Source organism: Hirsutella rhossiliensis, assembly GCF_020360975.1.
Source record: "Hirsutella rhossiliensis strain HR02 chromosome Unknown scaffold00008, whole genome shotgun sequence".
Lineage (NCBI taxonomy): Eukaryota > Fungi > Ascomycota > Sordariomycetes > Hypocreales > Ophiocordycipitaceae > Hirsutella > Hirsutella rhossiliensis.
Window position 1 is genome coordinate 705,839 of NW_025408674.1, and position 26,653 is coordinate 732,491.

Consider the following 26,653-nt stretch of genomic DNA (forward strand, 5'->3'; position numbering starts at 1 on the left):
CTTGCTCCTTAGCTTTGAGTCTTTGTTCATAGTGCCAATACATCTTTATAGCCGTCAAGGCTCGTATGTGCCTGGCCGTAACAAGTAAGACTAGTTTTAAGAAAACATTAATTTAAATATTAATTAAAAGTAGTTTTTAAAGTAAAAATTAAGAAGTAATCTTTAGCTATTAAAAAGTTAAGTTTTAGAAATATTATATTTTTATATTTTTATATAAAATATTAAAAGTAGTAGCTTATTTTTTAAAAATAAAATTTTAATTTAAGAAAAATAGTATTAAAAAAGCTATATAATAGATATACAATTAAAATTATATTTTTATTATATAAAATAATAATCTTAATTAGGAGATTTCTTTCTTATTTTTATAGTGTTGGATCCACCTGTGCACTAGGCACCGATCGCGCACGTATAACTAATCGACCGCGCTAGTCACGTGCGAGTAAGAGGTGAGACACAGGGAGGAAGGTCTTTGCACACAGTTTGTATGGGACACGTTTCCCTAGTTACACAAGATATAACCAATTGAACCAGTTCGAATAACCTCACTGCAGTGAAGAGCCTGTCCACACTGATCAGTGTCGCCCGGCAAAGGTGACACAGAACAGCAAGACGGAAGAGAGCTAACCTATCGTCACGCTCTGCAAAGCGAGCTCCTGACGGTAGGATAGTTGCTACAACGCGCGGATTGCTACGAAGACTCTGCATCAGAGCCCACTCTAGTTATCCAACCGTGCCTAAGCTTTGCTGTCATCAGCGACCCTTAGGCGTGCCCTATCGCACATTGATAACCTCATTGACACCCTGTGCCCTGTTTCTCAGCACACAGCCTGTCAATATGTCTGACAATTCATCTGCCGCACTAGCCCCGGCAACAGCCCAGGATACCCCGGCCAACGTGTCTCTCGAAGACAGGCAACTCGTTGAACGGAACCTGACGATCGTGGAGCTCCCTTCACTCCCGATCAGGCATTTCGACGCGGATTTCCTCAACGAACCTATCACCCAGAGCTCCTCCCTTGTCCACCGCAACAGCTTCTTCTTAGGCTGTGTGGCAACATACACGGTGGATAAACGTAACCACGGAATTGCCCTGCTTGGGGATCTGTATAACGACTTCACGGGATGGAGCTATGATGACTTCGAACTAATCAACCCACGCCTTAGATCAAGACTCCGGACGCTTCTCAGAATTAGGGGGATCTATATGGGCAAGGCCAACTCTAGCATCTCTCGAGCTTTATGTGGCCTTCTAACAAGTAACGAACTTCCTGAATGGGATGAGAACGAGTTGCTTGGTCAAGAGGTTGCTGAAAACACCGTGGCATATAAGGTGAAACAGAAGCTGCTCCAAGGAACTGTTAAAGCGGCTATATCGTCACCGGCACCGGTAGTAATCCAGCAGCCAACTATTACCCGACCGGCGGAACCGGAATCCCCTCAGATCATTGAGACCCATCAACCCGCTCAGCAAGAGCCTCAGCATCAATGGCGCGAATCCCTCGGTATCAGCAGACGCTCCCCGTACGGACTACCAACTTCCGAGATGCATACACGAGCATTCCACCTGTTCGATTCGAGAACGAGGAAGTTGAGGCCGATCTCACGATTAGATTCATTAAGATATGGGACAAGAAACTAGCCTATACCGGCGAACCATACGATATCTTCGATGACAAGATCCGGAAATTCATGAGCGTGTGCCGTCAAGCAAACATTCCTCCGTCTAAATTCCATGGTGTTTTCCCTTCGATTCTGGCCAAGAAGCTCAGTCCTTCTTTCTACACGAAATCAGCACTGATTTAACCTTCGCTGAGATGTATCAGAAGATGAAAGAGCACTTTGACACCGAAATCAACCAGAAGATGTATCATACCCACTGGAGCACCCTCACCTTCAGCCGACTTCGGGCTGAGATGCCCGGTAAGTCATCTGACGAGGTCCTCCAGGCCCTTCTTACGAAATTGCGGCTCTGTAGGAGAGCACTCGGGGATAAGTCTGGCGGCGAAGGTGGCCTGATCGATGCAACGCTCAGGGCGTGCCGTGGTGTGCCTGAATTCCGACTCGCGATATACTCTCCCGCACCTACATTTGAGGGATTGGCATCACAGCTTCGATCATCGCTATCTGCCATGCAAGATGAACGATCTGAACAACCCAGTGGCCAATATCCCCAAGACCTGGATAGAGGACATGATCAGCACTTCGTGGATCGCAAATTTCAGCGAAATTCCGGCGGAACAAGAGGTCAATCACAAAGGCGTCAGCCAAATTGGAAGAAGAAATGCTACGTTTGCGGCAAGGAAGGTTGTTTCTCAACGAGACATCCTGAAAACGAGAGAAAAGCAGCCAAAGAGAAGTATCTACGAGAGAGGCTTCCACGGTCAATCTCGTTCGTATGCTATGTTCTTGGCTGACTATGAAGGGAATCACAGGATCAGGATGACTCGAGCACCGAGGAATCCGATGATTCTGACTCCTCTGACCCTTATGAATCGTTCTACGCTGCTGCGACCTTTCTGTCCAACGAAGCTTTCCATCATCGGATCTCTCCAGTAGGCATCAAGTTATTCAACAGTGACGAACCCACACAATTCATACTAGATCGTTACTCTCAAGACTCGTTCCAAGGAATCATGCCGGACACAGGTGCGGCATGCATATCGACGGGAGGAATCGAACAACTGCGTGCTCTCCAACGAGAGATGCCCCCAGTCCAATTCCGTGATGATCGCAAGCCCGAACCAGTTAGATTTGGTGCAGGAAGATTGGAAACACCACTTGGCGTGATCACCTTGAACACACCAGTGGGAGGTTGATTTTCATATAGTCAACGTGCCAACGCCATTCCTCCTATGCCTAGCTGATATGGATCGGCTCGGCGTATATTTAAATAACGTCACGAACGAGCTCGTTGGCAATGGTGTGAGCGTTCCAGTGATTCGAAGATGGGGTCACGCGTGGTTCTTCTTGCGGAAACAAGAGGCATCAGTGGCATATCTCACGGAGGCTGAATTGCGGCGCCTCCACGCGTTTTGGTCATCCATCCGTGTATCGGCTGCACAAGCTGCTGAATTCGGCTGGCCATGATGTGGAAATCGAAGCTCTGGAAATGATCAAGAAGTTCTGCCACTACTGTCAGATGAAATCCGACCCGCCACGAAGGTTCAAGTTCAGCTTGAAGGATGATTGTGACTTCAATTACGAAGTCATCGTTGATGTCATGACATTGGGTGGCAGACCAGTCCTCCATGTTGTTGATCAAGCCACTGCCTATCAGGCAGGAGATTCCTATCCAACATGACGGCCAAGGAAACGTGGCTCGCGTTGAAACAATGTTGGATGGATACATACCTTGGACCACCCGATGTGATCACTCATGACGCAGGCACGAATTTCGCTGCTGCCGAGTTCCAAGCAGAAGCGAAATTGATGGGAATAACGTGTCATCAGGTGCCTGTGGAAGCACATTGGGCTGTTGGGAAGGTTGAGAAGTATCATGTGCCCGTCCGAAGAGCATATGATATATTAAAGGCAGAGCTGAAGGATACCGTGAGCCCTGATCAAGTCCTTCAAATGGCTTTCAAGGCTGTCAACGACACAGCCGGTCCGGATGGCCTCGTTCCAACCCTCCTCGTCTTCGGTGCTCTGCCTCGAATGACGATGGATTCGCCGCCTACACCTTCCGCAATGGCAAGAGCTAAGGCGGTGTGGCGAACGATGTCAGAGCTGAGGAAGATCAACGCCCAGAGGAAGGTTCAGACCGCGTTAAATACGCGTAATGGGCCTGATACAGCGTTGCGCCTGCCCCTATCCCTGGCGCTAGGAAGCGAAGTTCGCGTATTTCGCGAGAAGCACGGATGGCAAGGCCCATATAAAGTGCTCGAGGTGACGGATACGGAAATCGCAGTTGACCTGGACAACGGACCAGCGAAATTTCGCAGTACATGCGTCCAACCGTACTATCGTCACCCGGAATCGCTCCTTCCTCAGTTGCAACCCGACCCTAGCCCTAGCCGCACAGACCCATCAACACAACAATCACTCCTTCCTCAACACAATCCGATCAACAACATCCTCTTCAAAACCCTCTTCCCTTCCACCCACAACTCAACAACCTCTTCCTCTTCCTACCACAGAAGACCAACCCAAACCTTTCGAATACCCTGAGCCAAAGAGGCCGCGCAGGCGTGGCCGACCTAGGAAGGATGCTGCACAAAATGGCACATCAGAATCCACTATTGTTTGCTCACCCGTTCAATTTATCGTTCATCATGAAGCTAATGCGTTTCTTGTTCGAAAAGAAATGGAACATCTCGGCCTAGCCAAGCGGCTACGAGCTGAAGGAAAGATCACAAGCACCGGTTTCCCATTTGAAGCTTCCGACACACTCGAGCTCACGAACCTCCTCGCCGCTGGGGTCATTGTACCCGAAGAATTCGATGCGAATAAACATGGTGGATATCGTGTCTTCAAATCACGAATGGTCAGAGAGGTTAAGGGAAGAAATACTGCAACGCCATACGAGAAATCACGCCTCGTTGTGCAAGGATACAATGATGATGGGAAACGTGGGATCCTCACACAAGCCCCTACCATCAGCCGGCCCGCACAACGCGTGGCCTTGGCCTTAGCACCGTTTCTCTGCACACGGGATATGTTCATCATGATCAGAGACATCACGATGGCATACACACAATCCCAGACCAAGCTGGCCCGTGTCATCCTTGCAGCCCTTCCTCAAGAACTCAAAAGAAGATATCCAGAGGGAACAATCCTGCGAATCGTGAAGCCGCTATATGGCATCGCAGAGGCAGGAGCCCACTGGTTCAACACATATCACGACCATCACTGCCGCAAGCTTAATATGGAAACCTCTTCGTTTGACCCGTGCCTTCTGATCACGGCAAACAACATCGCCGACAAGGACCTGTTTGGCATCGCGGCCTTGCAAACGGATGACACATTCATTGTTGGCACAGATGCATTTCTCAAGATCGAGGAGAAAGAACTCTGCTTTAAGGCCAAGCCAAAGAGATTCTCCAAGAAGGTTCCATCTGCGACTTTAACGGCAGCCGCCTGACCATACAAAATGGCTGTGTCATCGTCAGGCAGAAGGGCCAAGCCCAAAACCTCGAGGAGATCAATCTTCAGGCATCAAGTAGGCATCAGGATTATGCTGCTCAACGCGCCCGGGGGGCATATATCGCTTCGATTTGCCAACCCGAAGCAACATACGATTGTTCCGTTGCGGCACAAGCCCAAGAGCCCGTTAATACCGACTTCAAGGCTTTGAACAAGCGGATTGAATGGCAGATCAACAATCCCGACCGTGGCCTATGTTACATACCCATCGATCTCGAGAGCGCGAAGATCTTTGTGTTCACCGATGGATCATTCGCCAACAATAAGGATTTAAGCTCTCAAATCGGCTTTGTGATTATCATCGCCAATGAGACCGCGCAATCAACCGATTCATTTTCCATCCGCGGAAACATTCTTCATTGAGCTCAACTAAATGCAAGCGCGTTACTCGAAGCGTTCTTGCATCAGAGATCTATGGATTGACATCGGGCTTCGATCTCGCATTTGTGATCAAGCAAACGGTCAATACGATCGCACAACGCCTTGATCTGAAGCAAATCCCGCTCGTCATTTGCACAGATTCATATAGCCTCTATGAGTGCCTCGTCAAACTTGGCACCACAACAGAGAAGCGACTCATGATAGATATCATGGCGCTGAGGCAGGCATATGAATCAAGGGATATTGCGGAAATCCGTTGGGTCAACGGCGCAGATAACCCTGCCGATGCTATGACGAAGGCATCACAAACAGCGCCCTCACGCAGTTTATTAGCGACAATCAGCTAAACGTGAGGGTGGAAGGATTCGTTCATCGCAATAACACAACAATTCTCGACGAGATTTAATCGGTTTTTCGTTCCCTTCTTCTGCTTTACCGTCGTTCTTTTATTCCATTCACATTAACGAGGAGATCCTCGTGTCCATATTCCAACGTGGGACCGATGGAATCAGCTAGCGCATCCGGCGCTCGAAATGCGGCCCATGATGGCGTGTGGCAGAACACACCCAGTGTGGGGAGGAGAGCTACAGTCAGAGCACACTATCCAACATAGTGATGCATCGTGGTAGGAGTTTGTTGGTGTTCTTGTTCGTGTTTTTCCTATCTCATCTTAATTCGCTGTGTTTGGTGTGTTTTTGGTGGATTGATTAGTGCGCGATCATCGATTTAGAAAGAGGTTCCAGTGTTGGATCCACCTGTGCACTAGGCACCGATCGCGCACGTATAACTAATCGACCGCGCTAGTCACGTGCGAGTAAGAGGTGAGACACAGGGAGGAAGGTCTTTGCACACAGTTTGTATGGGACACGTTTCCCTAGTTACACAAGATATAACCAATTGAACCAGTTCGAATAACCTCACTGCAGTGAAGAGCCTGTCCACATATAGCTTAAATTGCTTATATAATTGGCCGTGTGTGTGTGTGTGTGTATTTTCCGTCCAGCGACTTTAGTCGCTCAGGTCTCCTATCGGAGCACAGGACGTGCTGAGCTGATCTAACTATTCCCGACCGCTATCTGACAAGATCAACCAGTTTCCCTTGTAAAGGCCTCATGGTCTCACATAACGACACCTGTCCACGGGCAGTTGTCTCTGCTGTAGACGCCACTAAAGTACATCGCAAGATGTCAGTACAAGTGTCCCGGCTGATCCTCCCCGCAACAGCCGTCCAGTCAGCTCATCCAGCATTTCGACGGCTCAAGGCGCTTTTCGTTCGTGGCCCTCACCCGTCAGCGGGATTTTGGGCAGGTGTGGTCAACCCTTGGTTTTCACCGGTCATAATTCTCTCATCCCTCTGCCAAAGCTACCAGAGCTTTATATCCATCCTCAATCGCCTGAGGAAAGGAAACCGGCCGAGGGGTGGCGGCAGGGAAAAACCCTTCGAAGGAATCAGAGACTGTCGAGCAGCTTGCCTTCAGGAGAAAAACCTCCGCGACCGGCCACCGTTGTTTAGAAGAGCTTGTCTTCCAATACCCTTGGCTCCTTGGTTCCGGAGGAAGCCATGGGGTCCGAGTGGACGTTGTGTCGGGACCAGCTTTGCAGAGGAAGATGAGCTCTCCAAAGTCTTCCTCTGTGCTGTTAAGGCCCCGATGGGGTCTCACAGCAAAAGCGTGGTCGGGTGGCCTGCAAACCCTGCCCCGCGTAACAAGCCGCTAACAGCTCCGCGGGGTGAAGAATTTTTACAGGGGAGAGTTGATATAATTGGCCGTGTGTGTGTGTGTGTGTGTATTTTCCGTCCAGTGGCCTCAGGCCACTCAGGTCCCCTAGCGGGGCACAGGACGTGTTAGGCTAGTGGCTAATTTGCTACGTGAGACTACGTAGAAAGAACACTATCTAACATGGCATCAGCTCAAAGGCGCTCACAATCTAATCTGTTACCCGTCAGCGGGTTGTGCAGGCGATGTCGTATACTGAACCATAATGGTCTGTGGTGCGGGCTGCGGTGGCAGCCGGGAGAGGCTTGCGCGGGCAGAAGGTGTCAACTCCACCTTCCGCCTGTCGCCGCCGGAGAAGAAAGAAAGGAAAGGGAGCACGACAGTGCTGTGATGGATAATTTCATCTAGTGATGCGGGCAGATCTTCTCGAAGAAGGAGCTTGCCTTCGCCAGCTTGACGAATTTGTCGAAATCTCTACCTATTGCCCGCCGACCGCAAGAGCACGTGACACAAGCGTCGTCGTGCTGGAATCTTTCGTGGTAATCAGCAAAGTCACCGTGGTGAGTCCTCGCGGCCAGGAGGTGGTGAAGCATTGTTCTTGGGAGACCTAGCTCCGGAGGACAGCCAGAAGGGAATTTGAGGGTCAGACTCTGATACTTATCGGGCGCTGAAGCATCCCACCAGGCTTGCACTGCGATTCTAGACCGCTGTCTAGCCGTCTTTCGCAAGAAGGCCAGTGTTGGGACTGCGTCTGCGGGTTCGGGCTGGGCGCATCCCGTCTTCGCCAGGATGTCGGCTTGTTCATTTCCTGGAATCTCGGTGTGTCCGGGTATCCAGCGGACTTCAGTCTTTCCGTGCGTTCTCGCCAGGGCCTGAAAGGTCAGAAAGACCCGTTGCGACGAGTCTGAAGGCTTGCCTCGTAGGCATTTGGCGGCTGCGATGTTGTCGAGGCATACCACTATTCGCTGTCTGGCAGACGAAGGGAGCCTGAGAGCGGCTTTGAGGCCTTCCAGCGCTCCTTTGGCCTCCGCATCGAATACCTCGGCAGGGCCGAGGCGTCCAGCCCCTTGGCGGGTTGAATGTCCGTTCTGGTGTACAGTGAAGCCATAACCGGCCGCACCGCTCGGGGAGAGCGAGCCGTCTGAGTATACGATGAGCGTGGACGGCGGGATAGATCGTAGCCAATCGAGAAAGTCGTTGGCTGTATCTTCTTTGGATGCATTTTGTAGCGGCTGCAGTGTTTCGTTAAGTCCCTGCACATAGAAATGGGCACCCCCCTGTTTTGGGCACCCCAAAAAATCACGACCATTTTCAACACCATTAATTCAATCCCTTCTCACTGCCCACCACCGTGCACTACGATACAATCGTCACCTATTTCTGAAACCTCAGCTTCGGTTTCATCAGATTCTTCATTCTCAGCTGCGTTCACCTCCTCCTGCGCCCGTCGTATTGCCTCAATATTGGCGAACCTCGAATTCGGGCTCGTGACCACCCTCTTCCTTTTTCGGCTTGACGGCCGCCAATTGTGTTTCCAGTGCCTGAATCTGCAATTGAGCTTTTGCTAAAAGGCCATCCTTCTCGTCAAACCCTTTTGTGATCTTCCTGAACAGCAATCTCTTCGTGGGCACGTCGTCGTCTAGCTGGTTGAATTGAACTACCTGAACCTTCAGATCTTGCGAGCGCCTCGGGTCGACCACGCAATCTGGGATGTGTCTGATTGCCAGTCACTGGTGGGTAAGTGGCTATTGAATGCATTGGCCACATTTTTCGCGTTCTTTTGCGTCTGTTGCTGTTCTCCAGCAGAAGAGGGCTCAAAAGTGGCTTCGCCATCGACACCGGCCACAAACCCGTCGCTTTCCAGCCACCCTTGATGTTTGACACAGTGAGCGCTTGCTCGCGTGCTTTCTGGTAGCAGGAAAGAAAGTTTTGCTTGCCGACTGGGCTTGAATCGGTCAGGAGGCTGAGAAATCCGACCTGTTTGCGGTAGTAGTGCTTAAGAGCGGAGAAGACAGACAAATCGAGCGGTTGCAGCACATGAGAGGTATGGGAGGTAAGAAAGAAGGTGAATCTGATGCTGGTAGCATAGATACATGAAGTCAACCGTCTCGTGACTTCCGTGGCCGTCCAATACTAGCAGTCTTCGCTCCGAAGGGTCGGGTGGCTGGGTTCTTGGAATGAACCCCTTTCCGAGCCACTCCACCGCAGTTTGGTCCGAAGTCCAGCCGTTCTTTGTCGCAGTGAATTGCCAGTCACTAAAAGTACTGAGATCTTCTGGGAACCACTGTTGCTGGACCGATTTGCCCTTGAAAATGACGGGTGGAGGAGGAAGGTGCCGGCAGCGGACACGCACTCGATGAACGACGTCCAGACCCGAGAACCAGGCGTCTTCTTTTGTACAGATCGTTTTTCAGCACTGCCAACGACCAGGCCATTCTCCCCAAGTCCTTCCATGATGCCTGCTTCATCCATGTTGTACCTGTTCTCCGGCTTAATAGCCAGAATCTCGGGAAGGAAGAAATTGTTGAACCAAGGCCGAATTACCTCGGTAGAAGCGCCGTTGACACGCGCAGAGTCTCTGTGATGGCACTTCTGGGTCCGAACTGCAGGATTTCGTCTTAAAAATGCTTGCATCCAGTGTTTTCCGAGCGGTGTGTGGTCTCCTTTGACGGCGAGCATGCGCTGCGCGAACTGCCTGATCTGCGAGTGAGTGGGAGGAAGGCCCAAGGCGTCCTGAATGAGAATCCATTCGGTAAGTTGCTTTTCCTGTGTCTGAGAAAGCCTCTGAAGAGCAGAAAATGCATCCTTTCTGCATTCGTGACCATGCATGCGATTGTAAAGAGTTGCCCTCGGGACGCCCCAATCGCGAGCAGCCTTCTTGGCGGATCCGCCATTGGCGATTGCCTCAAGGGCGCTGTGAATGTCAGACTCTGTATATTTCATCAGTAGTGGCTTGAAGACACATGCGTCAATTTTTTAGCAGATTGGATGCGTTTCCGCGGTGAAATTTGCTGTTGAAGTTGACGCAGCCGTTTAGGTTGGGCACCCATCTTGGGTGCCCAAAACAGGGGGGTGCCCATTTCTATGTGCAGGGACTTATTGTACTTTCGTGGGACCAGTACAGGGCGCTGGCAGTTCGCCAGCAATTTGTTCGTTCTCCTCAGCCGAGTTGGGAAGGCCTTTGGCGGAAGTTGGTATTTCAGCTTGACACACTTGATGATGGGCCGAGGCGCAATCTCGATGGTGCGTTTGGCGAGAGGATGTGCATGATCCAACGATTTGATGCGAGCAGAGAACCGAATTCGTCTCCCCTCCAGTAGTTGGCGAACCGGGGGTATGCCGCTTTCTCGGTGCAAGACAGCGATCCGGGTGGTCTTCCACGTCGGCAGAATCGCTCGGACGGCCTGCACGAGGGCTTTACTCATTTTCCGCAGAAGCTGTTGGATTCGGGACGGTCCTTGCACCGTCGGTTGTCTCCAACGCGGCGACGTTGGGCCTGGATACCAGGCTTCGACGCCGAAGAGCAGAATCGGTTCGACACAGGCTCTAACGGCCCGCTGCATAGCGCGCGGCAGAGCGCCCCGCCGGGTGTTCCCTAGGCTCCGGATATGGTTGGCGACCGCTTGGGCCTTGGCCGTCCACTTTTCGACATGGGTCTTGAATGTCAACTTCCTGTCCAGCCAGAGGCCTAGCCAGCGCATGGCTGTTTCTGGTCGCTTCTCCATGTCACCGTGGCGGACGGGCGGCTTGGTTTCCCGCCTCCTCGGCGAGAAGTGCATGACTTCTGTCTTTTCTGGATCGAATGAGATGCCGTTGGCGGCGCCCCAGTTCACGAGTTCTTGAAGGTATTCCGACGCCTTTTGCGATGTCTGCTCCAGCGATTGTCCGACGCAGAGAATGGCGGTGTCATCCGCGTATCCGAACCGTCCTTCGGGATTGCCTAGCCGATAGATCGCTTCGGTGTAGAGCAGAAACAAGATCGGCGACACGGGTGAGCCCTGTGGGAGGCCGCACTGCAGTGGCGTTGTCGGTGTCGTGATGTCTTGGTATCTGACTCTTGCGGATCGGCCGCTCATGAACGAGCCTGTCCACCGCGCTAGATTGTCCGGCCAGCCTTGCTCACGGAGCCTCAGGACAAGCCTGTTGCACATGGCGGTGTCGAAGGCTCCTTGGATGTCTGCTGTGACCAATGTGGCCACCTGTCCACGTGCGAACGCTTCTTCGATGTCATGAATCAGCGCGGCGACCAGGTCAACGGCAGACCGTTTTGGGAGAGCGCCGGCTTGCTGTGGATGAAGGACCGCATAATGGATTGATGCCCACGCTAGACGGCGAGCGATCAGCCGCTCAAGGCCCTTCCCAAGACAGGAGAGCAGAGAAATAGGGCGCCAAGCTCTCGGGGTCGACAGGTTTTTCTTTCCCGGCTTGGGGATCATGACCACTTCTGCTTCTCGAAACGCTCCAGGATGATGGCCCACCGTCAGGCATCCCTGATAAAGGCGGCGGACGTGTCCCCTAACGATGTCCCATACTGCTTGCAGCAGCTTGACCGTGATGTTGTCGGCTCCGGGCGAGGTATTACCCGTCTTGATTGTGGCGTCCTCTGCTTCTTCCAGCGTGACTTCTTGAGCAAAAGGTATCTTGCGGGCTGGTTGGACCGGGATCCATGGGTCCGCAGTGTCATCCGCCGCCGTACGGCGTTCAAGAGTGCTGCGTCTCAGCGCGTTCGCTTTTTCCAGCTGGGTCTCGTATACAACGTCACCGATTTGAAGCGGTGGGGGCTGGAAAGCTCCCGGCGATTTGAGCCACCGGACTGCCTTGTAAATCGATGCGCTATCCGAGAAGCCGTCGATGAGGTTGCGCCAGTACTGCCGCTTAGCACGGCGGACCACACGCTGAAAATCTCTTCTTGCTAGTTGGATTTCCTGGCTGAACCCCAAAGGGAGGCTTCTTCGTATGGCGCGGTACTCCGCAGCGGCTTCGGCGCATTCGTCGGTCCACCACGGCGCACTTCGCGTTCCTTTCCGTACGGGGCGGCCGGCACTTCTGGCAGCCGATTGAAGGAGGTCAACAAGCGCCGCGGCGAGTGCGTCAAGCTGCGAGGCTGTTGCCGTGTCCGTTGGTATTTCACAAGCTCCTGCGGCAACGAGTTCCTTGAAGCGTTTCAGTTCATCGTCGGTCGTGACACGCACTTTGCCCGTCACCTGTGGTAGGCTCAGGCTAAGATCGGGAAGTATGAGACTTAGAGTGAAGTGGTCCGAGCTCGTGGCGAGATGGTCTTCCACAACCGCAGACGCCAAAGCGATGTTGGAGAAAGCCAAGTCGATTGTGTTGCCATGAGGGTTTGTCGGCTCGTCCGCCGTATTCAAAAGATTCAGTCCGTTTTCGGCCGCCCAGGTGGCAATGTCCTCCCCACGGCCCTCCAGTCGTCCCGTTTGCCAGGTGTAATGCTTAGCATTGAAGTCACCAGCCACAAGGGTCTTTTCTGGTGCCGACCACCGCAGCAGCACGTCCAAGGAGACGTCATAGTGCGGTTGGCGGTAGAAGTTGACGATTGTGACGCCGTTCACCGTAAGCCACAGGATGTCTCGGGTGAGTGCCGGTCGTTTCTGGTCTGCGAGAATCCGCGAGTCCTTACGGATGTATGTCATGACCCTCGGCCGCGTGTCATTGCTATCCCAGCTGTCGACGGGTGAGTAGGTGTCGTAGGCTGGGTGAGTTTTGGTTAGGCATCTTGAGTTCTTTGCCTCTGTCCAGGGTTCTTGGAGAAGGACGATGTCATATTTGGCGGAGTCAGCCAGTGCCAAAGCGCAATCGTGGGCTGGCGGGATCTTGCCCACATTCGCTTGGAAGACCTTGAGTGTCTTCTTGTCGGGATTGTGTACTCTTGGCCGCCGACTCATGGAGAAGACGGGTTGGTGTTGGCACGGCGCCGCTTAGGCGATGTCAGCAAGGGGCGTCTCGCCGGCGCTTCTGGCCTGAGTTCCGCGGCCCTCAGGCGTATCGGAGACGCGATGGCAGAACTGGCGGGGTGCAGGTGGAGAAGTTAGTCAGGGCCTGGGGGTTGACATGTTCTTGAGGCGGGTACATGACTGCCACTGGGGCACGCTGTTGTTCTGCGACGGCCTCCGGTGCTGGCTGGCCATTAAGCTCCGTCTGAGATTGCTGTCGCTGCTGTGCAGCCTGTTGTTGTTGAAACAGGCGAGATCCCATCTGTCTGATCAGTGCTCGTTGTTCTTTTGGGAGACGATGGAGCAGGCCATGTGCTCTCTTCGGCCGCGCCGGGCATGCTGCAAGGTCCGCAGCATGGGGCCCAAGGCAGTTGGCGCACTGTTCGGGAGCCGTGCAGCTGTCACTGGCGTGATTCGTCTTGCCGCAGCGTTTGCATCGTGTTTGTCTGTTGCAAGCATGCCGCGTGTGATAGTCCCAGCAGTTTTCGCATTGCTTAGGGGGGTTCGTTCTTTCGATGTGTCTGGCTACTCGGCTGGTGCCGAAAAGGCTCCAGGGTCTTTTTGTCGGTTCCAGGAGGGAGATGATGAGTGTCTTGTTGGGAAGTTGTTCATTGTCACGGCGAGGGACTCGGATGCTAACCGGCGTGTGTCCCGTCTGGTTGTTTACTTCATCACGGACGGCAGCGTCATAGTCTACTTCGTTTCCGTACAGGTCTGTAAGCCTACGAGGGCAGTTGTCTACGACGTAGTTGTACCATTTTTGGCTGGTTTCAACAGCCGTTGCGCCAAGATCGTCGGCCCATTCGGCTTGGCGTTCAATAAGCAGATCACGGGTGGCTTTGTCTGCGGCGCGAATGGCCCAACCGGTGTTCACTTGGAGGACTTGCGGGATCCGATTGAGCTCAAGGCCCGTCTTGCTGGCTACGTGAGCTCGTATGGCGTAGCCGATGTGGTTTCTGGCTGGTGCGTCGGCTTCAAGGCGGACGAAGACCCGGAGGTCTTCTCGCGACGGAGCGGGCACCGGCGATCCTTGCGCTTGGTGATGAGTGGCAGCAGGCTTGGGTCGTGGATTTGCCGGAGAGGCGGTCCCGTTGGCGGCTATGCCGCTATAGGTCGGTGTAGATGCAGGGCTGGTGTTGGCCAGAGTTTGTTCCCAAAAACCGAGGAAGCTAGTGGAGAAGTGCTTGGCGAAGTCGCGTTCCGGCCCGGTAGCAAATTCCTTGGCGGCCTCGTTGAAGTGTGCACAGAAGGTTCGGAAAACCCTGAGTTTGGCGTTGTAGACGGCGGCTTGCGCGTCGATGAGCTGGGTAGCTGCATGGGTGATGTCAATGGGCAACCGCTGCTCCTGTGTGGCCGTCGTAGGCAGTGCAGGGAATTCGTCAAGCTGCTGTCCTTCCGCATTGGCAGCATTGCACATTCGGGTAAGTGGCGACGAGGGCGTCTGGGCCGTCCTTCCGCGTGGGGGTGAAACGCCAATGTCGGTGATCTCCGCAGGGGAGCTGTCTCGAAGGAGGGCTGCGCGGGCGCCTCGAGCTAAGTTGTTGGGGGTATCCCTCGGGATGCGCGAAGACTGCAACGCCAATTTTGCAGGGATCTTATCCAATAAAATGGCCACATATCAACGGTACATCGATTACCTACTATTTTATATGATGATACAAGTCCCAGCAATCCCCCACTCTACAAAGAGATACATCGCACTGCTCACAACCCCAACGTGACTGCCGCACCCTCTGGCGATTGATGCTATCGTCATCTAGTGCGCCCAAAGGCGGCCTTTGTTGTTGACTTTGTGAGCGAACCTGGCCTAATCGGAAGCCTTGGCAGGCTACGCACCTAGAGCACTTGCCGCGCTGTTTATGTATGTGTTCCGAAATAGGCAATGTTTCGGCGCCGGCCCGATATCTCTGCCGTGATGTGCCATTTGTTGCGTGATGTTGAATAAGCTGATCGATTAGATAACTGCGCCATCGAATCTGGGAATCGAAGGTCTGCCATTGTGGGTTGCCGCGTTGCTGCAGGATGAACGTGTTGATCAGTGCTGTATCCAATAAGAAACCGTATGCAATAGCTTTCCAGCCACCACGCCGCATTATGTGATCATATCCCATATAGCCGCGAAGCTGATCTCCAACGTCAACACTGCCCATCTCGTCATTGTACTCGACCGTTACAATAGGCAATTTGAGCTTCTTCGTATGCTTATCTTTAAACTCTTCTTTGATCGCTCTTTGTTGTGGCTTCGAGACGTTGGCTGGCCGCTTCCTGATTCGCTCTTCAATCTCGTTGCCCGTATGCACAGTTGATAACATGAGCACGAGGGCATTGTCTTTCCAGGCGATCTGGTTGATAAGGTTATCAGGCGTGGGATAAGCTGAAGCTTGCCCCAAGGCCATTGAAGCTTGCCTTTCGAGTCATCTGCTTTCCATTGTACGAGCTCTTTATCGATTCCAGAATTAGTCCGGGCCGTGCCGGTAGCGCCAACGCCACGCCGGCGGAGGGCAACAAAGAGGTTTGGCGAGGAAAAGAGGTTATCTAGAAACACGTGATAAGGTTGTTCCGGTAGCAGCTTGATCAATGCAGGCACAACGCTTTGGGTTGGATTGAGATAGATCTGATCATTGTTGCCGGGCTTCTTGCGTCTAATTGGCTCTGCAGCTGAGCCCATTGCCTGTTTTGGAAGGTGCCAAATCCACGATAGGAAGTAACCTCTTTGTGCTGAAGCCCATACTTTGTAACCCACGGGAACTGGCTTGCTTGGCACCCTTGTTGTCTGCTTAGATCGACCCGTGTAACGGATCATGCACTCATCAATTGCAATCATGCTTCCCGGGTTATATAAGTGAAGAGATATCTGTTGGATGTGACTGGACCAATCATTGACGTAATCGAAGTCCGTTGAAATGAGGTTATCTGGATCACATAGGCGAAGGTTCCGGAGAATCTGAGTAAAGCGATCGAACGTCATAAACTTGACAATCGGATGCGTTGGACGCTGAATACCTAGACGCGATGTCTTCCAATGGTCCTGTACTCTTCTTTCCCTGTGTAAACCTAGGTAAATCAGGATAGCAAGCCAGATATATACTTCATCGGGTGTAATTGGCGTCCAGCGAAGTCGTCTCGAGTGTGGTAATGGTGCTTGAGAGCGGGAAAATGGCTCCCTGTTGGTCCAAAGAACCCACTTTTCCACGAGATCAAGTGGTACAAAGGCTTCAAAAAGAGCCAATGCCGTAGTAGGAAGGTTACGGACCTCCGGGGCCCGGAACGGCACTTCAAGCGGCTCAAATTTGCTGCCGCGTGTGGGCAGCGGCGGCAGTGCTGGGCGGCATGTATTATCGCTCGGGTGCTCACATAAGCTATTGTCGATACGAATAAGGAGCTCATCATCAAATTGGTTGGTCACGGCCACGGGGCGAGGAGAATCCATAAGGATCGCGAGAATTACCCGTGCCACGCCCCACCTTTATTTGGAACTCGCGAGCTCGCACCACCTAAAGGTGGTGCTCACCACCGGTATAACCACACCACCGATATAACCATTTTTTCCACCCCTTGATCTAAAACCGCTTCAGCCAGCGTTTACCACCCTCGGAATCGCACACCTCCGCTCTCTCCAGTCTTTCCGATGCCCTCCATTTGCGTGCCTCTTTTGCCGTTTCTCAAAGCATCTCTTTCGAGCGTTTCGCGCCTTCTTCTCCGCATCCTCGATCACCTTCCTCGCCTTCGCAACCTGGTCTTCCTCCTTTGCTTCACCATTTGCCGCCCTTCTGCTACCGACAACACCCCTCCTGATTGCAGTTGCACGTTCTTCATAGCCCTGCGCTGTTGTTGTGTCCGCTCCGCCATTCTAGTCCGGCCCAGATCTCTTTTTGTTTGCACAAGCTCCGCGGCCAAAGATAGAGATCCACGGATGAATCGATTCAGATCGCGAGCGAAGCCAGAATCCAGGCTCTCATCGTGTTCTATTCGATCTCCCAGTTCGTCCGCAACCTTGTTGATCTGACGTAAAGTCAATGGCGTCTCGAAAGGCGAGGAGTAGGGCCCTGAATGGGGCGGGGGCGAGGGTGTTTTCTTCGCTTGTCGAGCTTCCAGAACACGAAGCACCACTTGTGGATCAAAGGGAAACACTCCTGTCTTTCGAAAAGCGGAACGGATTGTATCTATCTTGAAAGCCTTCAATCGCACATCTTGAATGAACGAGAGAAACTCAAGCTTTGTGATGTTGACGAGGCCATCTCGAACCATGACATCTAAAGCCTTGGCGTGATAGTGCTTTAGGGGCTGGAAAACGACAACGTCCAAAGGCTGAAGTACATGGGTGAGATTAGGTGGCATGCCAAAGGGGATGATGCCTTTCTCGTCACAATACTGAATGAATTGCCTGGTGTGATGAGAGCCATGGCCGTCGAGGAGCAGCAAACGTCTCGAGCTTTTGGAGCTTTTCGCAGAGTGCTTGTCGAAATGCTGAAGCCATTCCAAGCTGATCGTATCGTTTGAGTAACCGGTGGGAGTAGGCCGGATGACTGTGTCATGATCAAGCTCGGGAATCTGATACCATGAAGCCATGTGCATCTGCGCGGCGAGTATCAGAAACGCGGGAATGACTTCTCCATTCGCCGAGATGGCTTCAATAGCGGTCGCAGACTCCCTGTTCTCTGGTATGCCAAAGTAATGCGCTCTCGCTCGTTTTGTCACAATCAGCTGGTCTTTACCGACCCCGATGCGAAAGCCGGTCTCGTCCATGTTCCAGATGTCCTCGGGGGGGATGCCATTCTCTTGAACGACTTGCTGCAAAGCCTGGAAGTATTGATGAACACGCGTCAGGTCTTCAGAGGCCTGCCGCTCTGCCTGGAGCTTCCTCTGACGTCTTTTTAGATAGCCATGACGCTTGAGGAATCGAGAAGTCCAGTTTGGCCCCACGACGGGGGCTTCACTTCTGCCGAAACGCTCACGCAAGATACAATTTGCGGCGTCCGTGACGAACTCGGCCCGAACTGCAAGGTTAATGGCATCTAGACGATCGATGTAGCGACACAACGCAGCCTCTTCAGGCCGCGATAGCTTCGTGTTGCTGGCCTTTTGGCCGGTTTTGGCGGGACGGCCTTGCAGACGGTATCGCAATCTGCCACGTGGCACTCCAAATTCTCGCGCGACATTTGCCACTTTCGCACAGGGATACTTCTCAATGTACTCAACAGCGCTTTGTACTTTTGCCTCCATCTTCTCAAGAGCATAGATCACGGGTTGAGTGGGAGAGAAGCATTACAAGATCAAGGGGTGGAAAAAATGGTTATACCGGTGGTGAGCACCACCTTTAGGTGGTGCGAGCTCGCGAGTTCCAAATAAAGGTGGGGCGTGGCACGGGTAATTGTCTGGTGTTTTACTAGTAAATGTTTTGACGTGTCCTCTACGTACCCCGAGGTCACGAGACTGGTACAGGGGTGATGTGGGGCAAAAGAGTTTTTGCAGTCTTCGCGCATCCCGAGGGATACTCGTGCCCGCCCCCACTTGAAGGGATTCGCTTTGCCACAAAGCGAATCCCTTCAAGTGGGGGCGGGCACGATAGCCAAGGAGGTAGTAGTAGTAGTAGTAGTAGTAGTATTGATTACCGTCTGGGACATCCCTATAAGGGCAAAAGACGTGCTAGGCTAGAGAAGACTAGATACATAGAATATCCCGAGTACCTGGACTAAGGACCGTGTGTAGCACCTAACCACTCCATCTAGCAATTCTGAGGCTCTGAGGCCGGTCGGAAATTCGGGCCCTTCCCGTCAGCGGGTTCCAGGCACGGCAGTGAAGCCGTAATAGTAGTCAGTCTTTGGCCGAGGCCGGGTGACTGAGAAAGCCCACGAAGTCATGGGCCGGCCGCAAGCCCCCTCGAGGAGGGCCTACGGGGCAGAAAGAAAAAGAAAAGAAAAAGGAAGCAGAGAGTGTAGCAATGTTAGTCGGGGATTCGCCCCGATGGCGATTGTCTTCTCCCGCAGGAGCGTTCGATCCGGGGCCACTTCGTGGTTATGACAGTCGGCGAAGTCCCCGTGCCTGCTCCTCGTAGCAAGCAGGTGGTGGAGGTGTTGTCGATTGGTGTGCAGCTCCGGGGGACACCCGGGTGAGGCCTTGAGCTCTAGGCTCTTGTAGCTCCTCGGGGCCCCGCGGCCCACCAGTCCAGAGGAAGTCGTGGCCGCTAGGCGGCAGAAAGGCCGCAAGGCGGCAAGTTCGAGCCGCGAGACGGCAGAAGGAGGCAGAGCCGCAAGGCGGCAGAAGGCGAGGCCAGCCAGTAAAGGCGGCAGAGGGTGCGAGGCAGCGCGAGGCGTGCCAGGAAGGGCGAGAAGAAGTTGGGCCGCGAGGCGGCAGAAGAGGTCGGGGCCGCGAGGCGGCAGAAGTCGAGGCCAGCCAGTAAAGGCGGCAGAAGAAGGCGATGCCGCGAGGCGGCAGAAGGCGAGGCAGCGCGAGGCATGCCGTTATTCGAGACCAGCTTCCCAAGAGGAGACGAACTCTCCAAAGTCTGCCTTTTGGTGCTTGCTAGAGCCCCGTTAGGGCTAGAGAGGCAGAAGCATGGTCGGGTGACCTGAAAATAATTATCCACTAACAGGCTGCTAACAGCCCGCAGAAGAGAAGAATTTTTACAGGGGAGAGTTGGATAGCCAAGGAGGTGGGAGCTTGCGAATTCCAAATAAAGTGGGGCGTGGCACGGGTACACGCTTTTTCCGCCCAACTTAGTGCTTCGCACTAAGTTGGCTGACTACTTTTTGGTGGGAATTTTTTTCAATTGCGCTACCCAAAGGGGGCTTCCTAGGTACTCGTTGGCCCTTTACTAGGGACCTCTTCTTAATGACCGAACACCGAACAGATCCGAGAGAACCGCAACCCGATAAACTCACTTCCAACACCCACCATGGGTGGGTTTCTTCGATGCCAGCCAACTCTTCGTTCTCTATCTCGTTACTATTGTGTCGACCTTTTTTGCAGAGAATCGTTGGCTAGGCCTGCGCAGTCCTTGGACGCCACGTCCAACATCCGTTGAGAAGAAGCCGGCGAAGACTCCCAGGGCGTTCCATGTCCGCGGTGTCCCACGAGAATGGGATTCTTGCCGCCTGTAGAACTTCCTGAAAGAAGGCGACTTGGTTCCGAGTCGGACTTCCGACAAGTCAAATCACTCGCACAAGAGATCCATGGCCGCTCGTCGTTGGGTACGGGGGCGTTGTTTGAAGCTGATTGGGCTGCTACTGCTGCTGGTTCAAGCCGACAGGCTGCCGCTGTTCGACCTTGGGCTCTATCTGGCAGTTGGCGGTCGACGTGGCCGTGTTGGTGTTAAAGTGGAAGCGTGCTGCCTTGCGAAGGCGGAGGAAGGCAAGAAGGGTCCAGACAAATGTCACAATGTGAAGGACCCTAGAGCAGTGTCAACTTATCAAGTAACGTACGTTTCGTCATGTCTTGGACCAGAGACACAGCCTCTTCTGGCCGGTCCTGCCAGCAAACATGAGGAGTACCTCAACGGAGGGCAGCAGAAGAACTTACCACACCAAGGCGCCTAGTCCCGCAACGGCCGAAATCATGTGGCGGTTGATCTGGAGCGGAATAGCCCTATTGACGAGGCAATTGTTCAAGTTGAAGTTGCCGCTGTTGTAGACGCACCCGCTGTTGGGCCAGTTGTAAGCAGGCATGTCAGGGACGTTGCCAAGCAAGGCGCGCATCGCCGCCACGGCAGCAAACGTGGCGAGCCAGAGGACAACGAGGACGGCGTCGAGGGCCAGCACGGCTACGATGCGATACGCGGCGTGGCAGCTCGGGACCTTTTCCGTGACCAAGGCGTAAGCGACGACGATACAGGTGATGATGGGCTGGAGACGCGGAGTATTAGTTTCGAGTTTGACGCCTACCAAGCGTGCCGATGGCCATTTTGACCAGAGGCTGGTTCATAAAGATCTTGTTGCACGACGTACCATTGCCAGAGCGAGCCCGAGTTCGTTGAAGTACAGGCCAGAGGCGACGACGCTAGCGAGAGCGAGTACGATGAGAGCGAGGACGGCCTGCGCGATGCGGAGAGCGAACAACAAGGTTGGTGATGCGAGGACATGGCCACTGACGGGTTCCTGGCTAGGCTGCTCCATTATGGATGGCTTGGGCTTTGGTTCTGATATCGATGTCTCCGCCGTCTAGGCAATAGGTAGGTTGGGTCTGGTTGATGACGGCTCGGGTGAGAGAGGTAGAACTCGCACCCTCCATTCCAAGCTCTATCCTCTCGGTATTACAGCGAGCGCCTTACATATACCTTTCTGCCTCGCCCGGGCTGCGATATAGTCTGCCTACGTGTATGGCGCTCACCACGGGCTAGAGCGGTCTACTGCCTTGCCCGTCAAATACAAAATACGTTATATTCCAAGAAATCATGAGCCAATCTGGAGCGGAGACACGCCGTGGCTGTGGCTTCTCAGCGAGGATCCTCGACGACTGCGTTAGCGTCAATAGCCAGTCGGCCCATGTTCTAGGCCCACGATGCCCAATTCCTTCCTTGTGTGTGTGAAAGTATGGGTATTAGACTGTAGCCTTGTTGACATGTCGGCAGATGTCAAGGCGGGGCTTCTAGACTGCCGTCCAGCTCTTTGTTCATCTCTGAACGGCTGATAGATGCGTGTTTCAGAGATGTGATGGTTCTCGATGTCACCGGATACACGGCCATGTGGCGTGAATCGAGTGGGCCTAGAACAAGTGGTTGGAGCGCAATCAGTCATGATTGGCTTCCCCGCTTGATAGATATTGAGGGAAGGAGACGTGTTATTACCCGTTGGCATGTTCCTTCGTACGTCCCTCCGTAAGCCAATGGGGCCCCTACCCCTAAGTTGGCGCCAAAACCTCTGGTCAGTCAATAGGTTGGAAAGCCGACCTGCTGTGTGGTCTGTGTGAAGTCTTGCAGCCAGCTGAACAGCCTAACGATTCCTGTGGAGCTGAGGCTCCAATACCTTAGCAAACGTACGATCGTAGGGACCCATCGCCTTAGACCACTACCCACTCGCCACCTCACCATGCTTATTACCTGAAGAACAAGGAATGATCTTGCAGGAAAAGAGGCCTCCCAACGAGACTTCCCGGGCCATGCCCCACTGTATTTAGAACTCGCGAGCTTGCACCACCCCTGTAAACACAACTCTCCCCTGTAAAAATTCTTCTCTTCTGCGGGCTGTTAGCAGCCTGTTAGTGATGAAGAAATTTTCAGGCCACCCGACCATGCTTCTGCCTCTCTAGCCCTAACGGGGCTCTAGCAGGCACCAAAGGCAGACTTTGGAGAGTTCGTCTCCTCTTGGGAAGCTGGTCTCGAATAACGGCACGCATCGCGCTGCCTCGCCTTCTGCCGCCTCGCGGCATCGCCTTCTTCTGCCGCCTTTACTGGCTGGCCTCGACTTCTGCCGCCTCGCGGCCCTGACTTCTGCTGCCACCTCGCGGCCCCGACCTCTTCTGCCGCCCCGCGGCCCGACTTCTTCTCGCCCTCCTGGCACGCCTCGCGCTGCCTTGCACCCTCTGCCGCCTTTACTGGCTGGCCTCGCCTTCTGCCGCCTTGCGGCCCTGACTCCTTCTGCCGTCTCGCGGCCCCGACCTCTGCCGCCTAGCGGCCACGACTTCCTCTGGACTGGTGGGCCGCGGGGGCCCCGAGGAGCTACAAGAGCCTAGAGCTCAAGGCCTCACCCGGGTGTCCCCCGGAGCTGCACACCAATCGACAACACCTCCACCACCTGCTTGCTACGAGGAGCAGGCACGGGGACTTCGCCGACTGTCATGACCACGAAGTGGTCCCGGATCGAACGCTCCTGCGGGAGAAGACAATCGCCATCGGGGCGAACCCCCGACTAACATTGCTACACTCTCTGCTTCCTTTTTCCCTTCTTTTTCTTTCTGCCCCGTAGGCCCTCCTCGAGGGGGCTTGCGGCCGGCCCATGACTTCGTGGGCTTTCTCAGTCACCCGGCCTCGGCCAAAGACTGACTACTATTACGGCTTCACTGCCGTGCCTGGAACCCGCTGACGGGGAAGGGCCCGAATTTCCGACCGGCCTCAGAGCCTCAGAATTGCTAGATGGAGTGGTTAGGTGCTACACACGGTCCTTAGTCCAGGTACTCGGGATATTCTATGTATCTAGTCTTCTCTAGCCTAGCACGTCTTTTGCCCTTATAGGGATGTCCCAGACGGTAATCAATACTACTACTACTACTACCACCCCTGTAAACAACTCTCCTGTAAAAAAATTTCTCTTCTGCGGGCTGTTAGCAGCCTGTTAGCGGAGAAGAATTTTTCAGGCCACCCGACCATGCTTCTGCCTCTCTAGCCCTAACGGGGCTCTAGCATGCACCAAAGGCAGACTTTGGAGAGTTCATCTCCTCTTGGGAAGAAGCTGGTCTCGAATAACGGCATGCCTCGCGCTGCCTCGCCTTCTGCCGCCTCGCCCGCCATCATTTCAAGTATTTTGTCCAGTCTCTAGGGTCCGCTGTCGTCATACACGGCTTTGCCATCTGCTTCCAGTCGGACATCAACCGTAGTAGGCCTTGCCATGCATATTGTGTTGACTAGCGCTGTACTACACCGCGCCACCCGCCGCCACCAAAAGTCTTCCCCTTGTTCTCCGTATAAGTACTTCAATAAAGGACCTATAGAGGTACTAATAGCTACGAAGTGAGGTGAGATTGATGCTCTGTTAATGCGCTGTAATCGAGTGCGCTTTACGGAGTACCCCGTATGGAGTAAATAAAGGCACTGTCCTGACGAAGTAGTCGAGGGAACTGAAATTACGTGGCTGCGGCGTAGTGCGGCGCTACGGGATGTCGCGAAGACCATTGCGCCACGCAGGCAAAAGTGGAACGCGCGCTCCGACAGGTGCGCTGCAATTGACACATATAACTGACAACCGCGTTTTCCGACACACCCCCTCAGGGATCGCGGCTCCGCCGGGATTCCTAGACCTAAGCCCACGACGCGGGAGTCGAACACCAAGCACCGCGCCCATTACCCAGGGAAATCCAAGAGAGAGAGGGGTACACGGATATCTACGGGTATTACCCCGCAACGCGCAGTCACCGGAAGTTGCAGGGGGTAGTTTGCCACCCCCTCCCGGGCTCATAACTGTCGCGAAGACCATTGCGCCACGCAGGCAAAAGTGGAACGCGCGCTCCGACAGGTGCGCTGCAATTGACACATATAACTGACAACCGCGTTTTCCGACACGGGAAAGTTGAGTCCCAAGAAACAATTTCTCGCGAAGGAGAGATCAAAAGTGGGCATAAAGTGAATAAAGGGACTTTTCGTAGGTAGATTCTCAGATGATGTGATAGTCGGTGATGTGCATGTGTTTTTTTTTTCTGTCCAGTTGCCCTGTATCCGTCTAGCCCTCCCCTTTTATATCCCTCTGTGCCTTCCCTATGTTCATATCCCGTGTTTAGGTATAATATACATTCTATCAGGAAGAGGGCACTCCTTGCCTCTCACTGAAGGCCGCGTAAGCCATCTACGTCAGCACATTCAGCTCGATCTCCCGATCAATAGCTTTCCAAGCTATTAGGTCGATAGTTCAATCTCTTGAGGTCCCGAGCCAGTAAAAGATATACCGGACTCCTTGGAGGATCCCGATCGAATAGGAGATCCTCCGGACCCCTCAGTGGTCTAGGAAGAAGAAACAATAGTCTGCAGACTTCCCTTCTTACCTGGTTTCAAGCTGTATTACCTAGAGAGACCTGGGGACCTCAACTCGTTCGGACCTTCTTCTCGACACTGTGAAAGGCTGGCCCGGAGTTTATTCAACAAGCAGGTGCCTAGGTGTTGTCTATCTAGAGCTAAGGAGGAAAAGAAGCTGAACTCGAGGCGTAGCCTCGAGTGCGAGCTTATATTGCCCTTCTCGGAATGTTCTCGCAGCTTCTGGGTCCGCGGGCGGCCGGTGTTGCCACCGGAGCACGACCCACCGGACCCGGTACAACCGGGTCCACCAGCCGGGCACAGCCCGTGACATTACCCCCCTTGTCCCCTCCGACCAGGTCGGCGTCTGCGGGGTTCTTGCGTTCCTGCCAGCGTCTCGTACCTCTCCCTAGGGCCATCATTGGTCTTGATTGGCCCGTACTTGTCCTCGAATGCCTTCATCGCAATTGTTCCTTGCAACCACTCAACTGGCTCCCAAGTCGGCTCTGCGTAGCCCGTCCATCGCACTAGTGCTTGCCTGAATTCCCCTCGTCCGCGCTTCTTCCATCTCGCGCAGAGGATCTCGTCGACATCCCACAGATCCGTGCCGGACTCATCTTGTACCGGTGGTGGCTGTGCGTCATCTACCTTTGGCCAGGAGCCGGATCTTGATGCGCCCGCCGCAAAGGTCAACATGAAATCGCGGGTAAATTGAGCCACGAACATCGAGCTCAACAACGTGCGAACTAATTACCTTCGTGACTGTGTACTTGTGATGCAGCCAGTCGAGCTTCTTGCACGGTCGTGGCGATCTGTAGTTTGCCATCGAGAGCCACACCTTGTCACCAACTTCAAATCGCTCCGCAGGCTGTCGCTTTGCGTTGGCAGCCTCTTCTTGTTGTTGCTGTGAGGAGGCCATCACTGCTTGCATGTACTCATTGACCTCCTGCAGGCGACTGAGTAGGCTATCAGCTCTGCTTTCCTCTCTATGCCTCGGTGGCTCTTCCGATTCCTCGACGCTGATGGGATCGACGTGGTAACCATGCTCAGCGAAAAAGGGCTGATCTTGGTCGCTGCGGATTCACGATTGTTGAGTGCCAGCTGCGCGGCAGGAGCAGTTCTCCCCAGTCGTCCTGCACGTACGACACGTAGGCTCTCAGGTAGGCCTCGATCTCCTGGTTCATTCTCTCTGGCCCTCCGTCCGTCTGAGGATGATAGGCCGTGCTCAATTTCTGCGTGACACCTGCAAGACGGCAGAACCTCTTCCAGAACCTACTTAGCCAGTTGCTCCCGCGGTCGCTGACGATGGACCGTGGCATTCCGTGAAATCGGTAATGACACTGGAGAAACGGTTTGCACACTGCTCAGCTTCCATGTTGTCCATCACCTCGAGGGTCACAGCCTTTGTCAGTCTGTCCACAATCACCCACAGGTACCTTGCCTTGCTCGGTCCAGTAGGCGGCAGATCTGTGATGAAGTCCATGGACAAATGGCTTCGGGGTCGATCTGGAATCGGCAGAGGCTTGAGAAATCCCTTTCGACTGGCGCCAGATGTGCTCTGCCGCAGGTGTCGCAATTGGCTACGTACCGGCGAACCAGCTGGGACTGCCCAGGCCAGTAGAATCGCCGAGCCACAATAGCCAGCGTACCTTCCTGCCGGGATGACCGGTCGCAACAGAGTCATGCGACTGCTGCACAATGCGGGTTCTCAACTGGTCTTTCTCAGCTTCCTCCTGGTTACCCTCCTCTCCGGATCCACCCGGCACCCAAATACGGTCTCTGAATGTCAGCCTTTTGCCTGCGTCGAT

General features: G+C 53.7%; 4 protein-coding genes across 4 annotated transcripts; 1 reads left to right on the forward strand and 3 right to left on the reverse strand.

Annotated features, from left to right (window-relative positions):
- Nucleotides 1-4,666: 4,666 nt before the first annotated feature.
- On the forward strand, nucleotides 4,667-5,508 carry HRG_07338 (polyprotein; the record flags this gene model as incomplete). The annotated part of the gene is made up of 2 exons (XM_044865809.1): nucleotides 4,667-5,050; nucleotides 5,116-5,508. The coding sequence occupies 2 exons, from the start codon at nucleotides 4,667-4,669 to the stop codon at nucleotides 5,506-5,508; spliced, it is 777 nt and encodes a 258-aa protein (XP_044718773.1).
- A 5,154-nt stretch (nucleotides 5,509-10,662) lies between these two features.
- HRG_07339 (reverse transcriptase (RNA-dependent DNA polymerase) domain-containing protein) lies at nucleotides 10,663-13,144 on the reverse strand (the record flags this gene model as incomplete). Its single annotated transcript, XM_044865810.1, has 4 exons — nucleotides 10,663-10,678; nucleotides 10,746-11,527; nucleotides 11,750-12,828; nucleotides 12,880-13,144. The coding sequence occupies 4 exons, from the start codon at nucleotides 13,142-13,144 to the stop codon at nucleotides 10,663-10,665; spliced, it is 2,142 nt and encodes a 713-aa protein (XP_044718774.1).
- A 33-nt stretch (nucleotides 13,145-13,177) lies between these two features.
- Nucleotides 13,178-14,609, reverse strand: HRG_07340 (reverse transcriptase; the record flags this gene model as incomplete). Its single annotated transcript, XM_044865811.1, has 4 exons — nucleotides 13,178-13,264; nucleotides 13,365-13,424; nucleotides 13,509-13,571; nucleotides 13,833-14,609. 4 exons carry the CDS (start codon nucleotides 14,607-14,609, stop codon nucleotides 13,178-13,180), a joined length of 987 nt encoding a protein of 328 aa, XP_044718775.1.
- Nucleotides 14,610-20,415: 5,806 nt separating this feature from the next.
- HRG_07341 (uncharacterized protein) lies at nucleotides 20,416-21,303 on the reverse strand (the record flags this gene model as incomplete). The annotated part of the gene is made up of 3 exons (XM_044865812.1): nucleotides 20,416-20,581; nucleotides 20,711-21,033; nucleotides 21,136-21,303. 3 exons carry the CDS (start codon nucleotides 21,301-21,303, stop codon nucleotides 20,416-20,418), a joined length of 657 nt encoding a protein of 218 aa, XP_044718776.1.
- Between the last annotated feature and the right edge of the window lie 5,350 nt (nucleotides 21,304-26,653).